This window comes from Panthera uncia, assembly GCF_023721935.1.
Source record: "Panthera uncia isolate 11264 chromosome C1 unlocalized genomic scaffold, Puncia_PCG_1.0 HiC_scaffold_4, whole genome shotgun sequence".
Lineage (NCBI taxonomy): Eukaryota > Metazoa > Chordata > Mammalia > Carnivora > Felidae > Panthera > Panthera uncia.
In genome coordinates this window covers 87,561,430-87,569,535 of record NW_026057585.1, presented here as the reverse complement: position 1 = coordinate 87,569,535, position 8,106 = coordinate 87,561,430, and the positions used below count along the sequence as shown (strand labels likewise).

Below are 8,106 nucleotides of genomic sequence, written 5' to 3'. Positions count from 1 at the left end.
GCATTTCAACACCAAGAATTAGGACATCCGCATTATCCGTTGTCAGTTCAATTGAACACTGGCAAAAGGACTTGCAGGTGAGGATGATGAGGAAACAGCTGGCTGCTGCTTGACTTTCTCCTGATGAAATCAGGAAGGCTGCCAGCCCCAAGCCCCTCACCTGTACCGGGGACTCTACCTCTGTTGTCTTAATTCATTCCTACGACCACCCTTTGAAAGAGGTGCTGTGGGGAGTTTTACAGATGAAAAACTAAGGCTCAGGGCGCCTGGCTGTCTCGGCCGGTTAAGCATCCGACTCTTGATCTCTGCTCAGGGCCTGATCCCATGGTTTGTGGGATCGAGCCCCATGTTGGGCTCCGTGTTGACAGCATGGAGTCAGTTCGGGATTCTCTCTCTCCCTTTCTCTCTCTCCCTCTCTCTTTCTCTCTTGCTCTCTCTTTTTTTAAAATTTTTTTAATGTTTATTTATTTTTGAGAGAGAGACGGAGTGTGAGTGGGGAAGGGGCAGAGAGAGGGAGACACAGAATCCAAAGCGGGATCCAGGCTCTGAGCTGTCAGCACGGAGCCTGATGTGGGGCTTGAACTCACGAACCGTGAGATCATGACCTGAGCTGAAGTCGGACACTCAACCGACTGAGCCACCCAGATGCCCTCTCTTGCTTTCTCTCAAAAGAAATAAATAGGGGCGCCTGGGTGGCGCAGTCGGTTAAGCGTCCGACTTCAGCCAGGTCATGATCTCGCGGTCCGTGAGTTCGAGCCCCGCGTCAGGCTCTGGGCTGATGGCTCGGAGCCTGGAGCCTGTTTCCGATTCTGTGTCTCCCTCTCTCTCTGCCCCTCCCCCGTTCATGCTCTGTCTCTCTCTGTCCCAAAAATAAATAAAAAACGTTGAAAAAAAAAAATTAAAAAAAAAGAAATAAATAAACTTTAAAAAAAAAAAAAAAAAGGGAAAACTGAGGCTCAGAGAGGTGAAGGAGCTTGTCCAATGTGGCACAGCCTGGGAATGGAGGTACTAGACTAGGGGGCTGGAGTCCTGCTTTTAGTCCCGGCTCTACTCCTCGAGACACCTGGCTGTCTTGCTGATCAGATGCTCCTGGGTGCGTGTGAAAGGGCTCTGAAGGGCATCTGTGCTGGGCAGGCAGTGCTGAGATGCCGTGATTGGATTATGCCAACAACACTGCCTCCCTGGAAAGATGAGCAAAGAATTATATGAGGAATGTGACAGCCATGCCCAGCTAGCTCTGTGGTTGGGGTCACCCAGGGCCTACCCAGTGCCAGGCACTTTACATATGTCCTCTGATTGAATCATCAAAGCGGTCATGTGAGGCTCGGAGAGGATAAGTAACTTACCTGTAAGGGTGCAGCTGATACGTAGCAAAGTCAGGATCTCAACCAGCATCTGTCTGATTCCCAGACTCAGAACGTGCGGGAGGGCTCGAGTAGCTGGCTGAGGCCAATTCTGTGTGATTCATTGGTTTGTACAGAGTTCTAAAAGAGCTACAGACGTCAACGGCACTGGATGTGGAGGCTGTATTGGAGACCTGGGCTCTGACACTTACTCCAGGGTGACCTTTTGCGGGTCCCCTAATATCTGTGGGCCTCACAGGAGTGAAATAGAGGCAGCCCCTTAAGTCTCCTATTACCATGTAGATGAAAATGCTGTGCACGAGTGAGTGGCCTCTTTTGAACACCTTCTTGCTGCTCTCTTTGTAGAGGGAGTCAAATCTACAGTGGAAAATGCCATTAACGAGATGCGTGACCAACATTTAGGCTCCTTGGGACCCATCTGAATGGAAGCTGGGATCAATCCTTCGTGTATCTGGACCCACAGTAAGACCTGTCAGGGGCCCTGCTGGGGAAGGGATGTGTGTGAGCCAGGGTGTGTGTGTGGTGCGGTAGCATCTGTCTTGATGGTCCTCGAGTCCTCACCTCCTCCTCGCGTGACCTACAGTGGCCTAGTAGCCTGGAATGTCTTGAAACCCTTATTTTTAAACTTTTTTTTTTTTTTTTTTTTTTTGGTTTAATGCTAAAAAATGGCACGGACTAGAAACAAAACCAGGTTCAAGAAGAACCTGGATCAGTGAGCAGGTGGGGTATTTCCAGGGGGCCCGCCATGCCTTGGTACCCTTATTGCCACACAGCTCACACTTTTAGCCCCAAACCAACTGCCAGCTGGCCAGGGACCACCTCGACTTAGGGTAATGAGTTCCATATGTTTCCACAAGAACCCAGCTAAGCTTTTCCCCAGCAGTTCTTAAAAAGTGTTTCTCTCCCCTCCCCAGCTTCCAACTCATGCTTGGCCACCCTTGTTTCATTTGCTCCTAATGAGAGCAGGAGGGAGGTGGCTGGGTGGCAATGACAACGAGGCAATGCTCCAGCGAACCACCGTCCTTGACTTCACATTTCCAGAGCCTCAGGGTGCACGGAGGGACAGGGGTGTGGACCAGCCCCTGACAGTCTCTCCGTGGAAAGCGTGTGAGGCCCTAAGCCTCTCAGGGTCTCAGCTGCCCCATCTCTAAAGTGGGAATGACGGTCTCTGCTCGGGGTAAGCAGATATCACAAAAAGAGCCCTTAGATAGGCAGGTAGGAGGCTTGGGTCTGAGTCCTGTCTTGACTAGCAACTTTCTGTGTGTCGCTGAGCAGGTTCCTTCTCCTCTCTGGGCCACATTTGTGACCCAGAAGAGCCCTTCTATCCATGACAAGCTTTAGATTTACGAGCAAATGACAAAAGGTGCAGGGAAGAACATCAACTTACCTGCAGACCAAGGTGGCTCCAGGGTGGGGTTCGCCGGAAGCCTATGGCCTCCCTACCTTGGCCAGTGTTACTACCCCCCTGGGCGCCCTTTGACCGTGGTCTGGCCCCGTGAGGGCTCTGCCTCCTACATCTGGCACCAAGTGGAGCGGGGTGGTGGTGTTGAGGACAAGGAGGGTCCCCAGATGGAAAGTCAGTTCTACAGCTTGGGTGGTTTAGGGGGGAGACTACCCACAGTCAGCCCCCAGCTCTGGAGGAATATGAATCTGAGTTCAAACGGTTACAGCACCACCCCCTCCCCCGCCCCCTTTATCTGACTTGTCAAAGGCAATCCTCAAATCCTTTCCTAAGTAACCCACAGCCCTGATCTGGACTGTCCACCTACCCGACCCATAGACTGACTCACCAACCTCGACCACTGATGCCACTCAGACTGACCTTCCCACCATGTCTATTAACCCAGGCTCTGGGTTTATCGGCCAGCAGGTTTATCCGCAAACCCTGCCGCAGTCTGGCAGAATTCCAACTCTGGCCACACTCTGACTCGTTACCCTACTTTCAGACTCACCCCGGATTTGGGCCCCAAGGAGACCCCTTGACCTTGACACTGACTGACCCTTAACAGGAGAAATAACCAGAGGACAATTCAATGCTAAATTGTGGGTGAAACAGGACATCAGCGAGGAGAGTGGGGCGGGATGGGGAGGGAGACGGGGGGGGGGGGGGGGGGGGGAGGACAGAGGCTTCCCGGAGAACCCCGGTGGGCCTGGGGCCACACTCGGAAGGTCGGACTGGCCTTGTGCGGGGCACGTCGCAGGCGCTCGAGGAATGCGAGTAGCCTGAAAGAATGAAGGAAGGAAGGAACGGGGTGCGATCCAGGGCGGCCGCCCGGCCAGGGCAAAACTGCCTAGGCAGGAAGCGGGGTGGGGGCACGCTGAGGCTGCAGCGGCCCGAGCGCAGCTGGGGGCAGCGGGAGAGCAGTCGGGTCAGCGACTCCGCTGGGTGGGGGGGCCCCCCCCCCAGGCCGGGAGGCTGGGAACTGGGAGGCCGCGCTGCTGGCAGAGCGGCGGGGGCGCCGCGAGGCTCCGGATGGGCTGGGAGCCCCGCCCGCAGGCTGCGGAGGGAGCCGGAGCCAGAGCGGAGCCAGAGCTCAGACATCCGGGCGCCAGTGAACACCTGCGAGCGGCCCCCAGGGCCCGCGGGGGGAGCGCGGGTCGCCGGGCCGGGGGCGGGGCGAGGGGCGGGGCCGGCTCTCCTCCGCCCTGCGGGGCTCCGGGCCACGTGGGCCGAGGCTCCACCCCCGGCCGGGCTCCGAGCCGCGGCGGGTGGAAAGCGGCTGCCCAGCTGCAGGGTGGGGAGCGCGGGCAGAGGGGAGCCGAGAAGCAGTTCTGCGGAAAAGAGAGCGACAGGAGGCTTTAGAGTGTAGCCTGGGGAATGAAGAGTGGTGGCCGTGAGAGGTGATGAGGCCGGGAAAACAGATAATTGAAGGTTGTCGGGTGCATCCGCAGCTGGGGAGAGCTATCACTGGCCTCCTCCAAAGGGCATCATCTCCGGTGTCACGGGCATGAATTTGAATCCCTGCTTCAAGAGCTGGGTGGCCTCGGGCAAGTTACTTCGCGTGTTCTGAGCCTGTTTTGTTAGTCTCGTTTTGTTTTTTATTTACAAAGTACAAATCTCTCCCAAATGGCCCTATTTCAGAGCTGATGCGATAATGGACGTAAGACGCGGAGTTTTACCGACCCTTGTGTTTCAGAGAGCCTGACATATGCTTCATGTATGTTCCCTTTCATCTGAATTCCAAACCTGTAAGGGAAGGACCGTCACCCCCTTTCACAAAGGAGGGAGAGACCCGAGGTGGCCCTGGGTCGTTCCTTCAGCAAGCACCCACTGGCGACTGAACTAGTACCCGGCACAGGGAATGGAGAGGGAGAAGAACTGGCCTGGAGTCGACGTGAAGACGTGGGTTTTGAAGCTACGCGGACTTGGGCTTCCTAATCCTTGCTGTGCCACTTCTTTGTGGTGTGACCGGCATCCAGTTCCTCTGCCCCTCTGAATCGGTTTCTTCTGTAAAATGGGGATAATGATACCCACTTTGCTGGGTTGTGGTGAGGATTAGAAGAAAAGAAGATAAAATAGAGCCTGGCATCTGGCAGGCGCTCAATAGGTGATTATGACAGAAGACACTATCCTCTCTCTCAGACTTTTCCGACCTGAGGCCAAATTGCTTTCACTCTCTAATGACTAATGAATTGGCAGCCTGGTTTCAGCTTTTGTCCCGGCCACCTGAACAGCTCAGTCTCAGCAGAACTGACAGGCAATTTCCTTGGAATTAGCTTAATAATACCTTGTAGGTGTGTGATGCATTTCAAAGAACTTTCCCACCATTATCTTCTGTCCAGGGAGGGAGAGTTCGAGAGCTGCCAGCTGCTGGGCAAAGGAGGAGAGAGGCTTGGAGAGGTGAAGCGGCTTGCTCAAGGTCACCTGGCAGATGAGCCAATCGGCTCCTTCCAGCCTTCTCCAGTCCCACCGCTTCTGAGTGAGCAGGAAGCAGCATGCTGTGGCAGAAAGGGTAGAAGCTCCGTGCCTGGCTTTACTGCAGTTCATGGTCTAATGTAGAGCCAGGGGCCTCAGAATAGTATGCTCAGGATCAGCAATTAGTTAAGATGTGGAACCTGAAGGTCAAAGAGAGGCAGTCTAGCTTGCAGTTGTATAGCTAGCATGTGACAGAGTCAGGATCTGCACCCGTGTGTCTGTCTCCAGAGCCAGCAAAGCACACCCAACAATCCAAACCAAGGTGGACCCAACCTGGGTCTACCTGGTTTGAGCAAGAGTTCCACACATGGGGACTGAGGACTTCCCAGGGGACTGGAGGTCTGCTATTACTCTTCAAAGGTGTGTGCATGTATTTTCTGAAGAGTGTTCATACCTGCCATCCGATCGTCAGAAGAAACCAGGAAACAGGAACGGCTGGTCAGCCGGTTAGCAAAGACAGAAGTTCCCCCCCTCGCCCCCCTGCACATGCCCCTGTTCACCCCTGAAAGCTCACCAAGGTTAAGGCATGAAGGGTGATGACGTGACCTGTTTGTTATGAAATATTGAAGTAACTCATGCCAGGGGCCAACACAGATGAGATCATATCATAAACAGGAATCTAGTGAGGCCAGGAGCCTGGTGGAGCCCACCTGGGGAGCTGCCAGGTGGGGGGCAAAAGGGGATGGTGTGGGTTTGGGGGGGGGGGTCTTGTCTTCTGCCTTCCTCTCAGACCTGGACCTATGGGATGGCCAGTCTCAGGCTCTGTCCCTGTCCCCTACGACTATCGTCCCTGTAGTTAGGTTAAAGTCCCATCGCTTTCTCTCAAGGGGCTCTGAGAACCTGACTCAGACCCATTACCTACTGAGCCTCAGTTTCTCCATTTCTGAAAAAGGGATAAAGATGCTTTACAGAGTAGACCCCCGATGGAGGTGTTATAGAAAGGAAATACCGGAAGGAATGGAGGCAGTAGGGCAGCTTCTTCAAATTCCCAGTCTAGTCTCAGAGCCCTCAATGACCAACTAGTTGGTACTAGTATTTCCAACGAGCACCCAAATCATTCTGATCAGAGTGGCTAGGGATTTGAGGGACGAGAAAAACCCCTCTCCTACTTTTTCCAAATTTGAAAGCCCAAGGGGAAGCCAAACCAGAGAGCATGAGGAGGGAAATGAAACCAGGCCCCCAAGTGCTTATTCATCTCTGAAATGGGTCTATCAACCACCACCCGTCTGGGCACCAGGTGAGACTACTCTTCCACATCCCCTGCTAGAAAGACCTCATGAATCATTAATGACATTGAAGAAGACGACCATCTGGTAATGCAGCAAAGAGCTCAAGGGACCTAAGGACTGGGGCTCAGGAAACCTAATTTCTATCCTGAGCTCCCAACCTGCTGGGTGAGCTTGTGCTAGTCACTTCCCCTCACATCTTCCCTCATCTGTAAAATGAGGGGACAAGGGCCAGGATCTTCTCTGCACCCAAACCTCAATGGATGTGGAGCTCCCATCATGAGCCTTTTCCACTCCCCCCCTCTCCCCACACTCCAGTCTTAGCTGGCATCTTCCCATCCCTCTTAAATAAGCAAGTTTGCTTTTTCCCCAAGGTCCAAGGACATGTATTTCCCCTAAATTCAGTCTTCGCAGAGTGTTAGCAACTTAAGGAACCAAACTATATACTCAAGTGTTTAAAAACCGTTTATTATGCAAAATGTTAACTTTTATAAAAAGTTTAATAATATACATTGCATGGTTACAGAAAGTCACCTTCCTGCAAAAAAGGTACAAAAGCTATATACTCTATTATAGAGTTCATAATCAGGGCAACAGAGCCTTTCTCCAAGGAGACCAGAAGACCAGCTCTACTGCTGCCTTGGCAGACTTTGGAGAGCAGCCACTCCCCCCCCCCACCTCCCCACTCTGAAAGACAGTCTTTAAAACCTGGGGGTGGGGTGGGGGCTGGGTGACGTTGCCCAGCTGGTGCCCAGAGCTAGCTCTGGCCCTTTAGGCCACCCAAGTTCACAGTCCTTCGCTCCCGGGCGCCAGGTCCAGCCTCGAGGCAGGGGTTCGGGGAAGTCAAGTGGGCAGGGCGAGGTTGGGGCCCATCCATGCCCTCGGGCTTCCGGCCGTAGAGGGTCCCGGGGTCCCAGGCGGAACGGGCGCCAGCACCTGCGTTCTGGGCGGGGGAGAAAGAAGACCAGGGAGCCATCAGTTTCCGCCGAGCGCGCCGAGGCGGGGGCCGTCCGCAGACTGCCCGGCGCCAGGGAGGAAACTTGGTCTCTACCTCCAGCTGATAACTCCGCGCCCCACGCTGCCCCCACCCAGTTGGCGCCAAAGGACCACAGGCGGAGCTCGCAACCACCCCGCCCTCTTGGAATTGACACTAGTTGGACAAGGGCTGAAAGACACAGCTTCCTTCAAACCCCAAACAGAACGGCTATTTTATTTACCTGCGCCTACTTTCTCGTGTCTTTGGCCACTGGGGGAGGGCAGGGGCAAAGTGCGTTGAAGGTTGAAACGCACACTGGATGGGAATTGGTTCGGTCATTCATTTGATGTGACCGCGGGTAAGTCACTAGCCCCTCTCTCGCCTCGTTTTCCCTACGCTGAGGAGGCCCCAATCCCTTGGCAGGCCTACCAATTCCATGATTTGTCGTTTAAGCACCGCCCCACCTCCAGCCCCTGGAGAAGGCGGCGGATACTCACCTGGAGGCGCCAGGACTGCCAGGTCAGTGGCAGAAGCTCCTCTTGTCGTTGGAAATCACAAGTTCCGGAGCGAGCTCGGCTGTCTGGGAGAAAGAAAAGAGGGGAAAGTTATGCATGGTATTTGGGA

At 54.2% G+C, this 8,106-nt stretch overlaps 1 protein-coding gene across 1 annotated transcript in view; it reads right to left on the bottom strand.

The window, feature by feature from the left end:
* Positions 1-6,953: 6,953 nt before the first annotated feature.
* Positions 6,954-8,106, bottom strand: part of ID3 (inhibitor of DNA binding 3) — a 1,795-nt gene continuing 642 nt past the window's right edge. Inside the window, exons 2-3 of the mRNA XM_049617832.1 lie at positions 7,980-8,062; positions 6,954-7,449 (exon numbers count right to left, since the gene is read on the bottom strand). Of these exons, the coding sequence (XP_049473789.1) occupies positions 8,003-8,062 (60 nt within the window). The 3' untranslated portion in view covers positions 6,954-7,449; positions 7,980-8,002. The remainder of the gene's footprint in view (positions 7,450-7,979; positions 8,063-8,106) is intronic.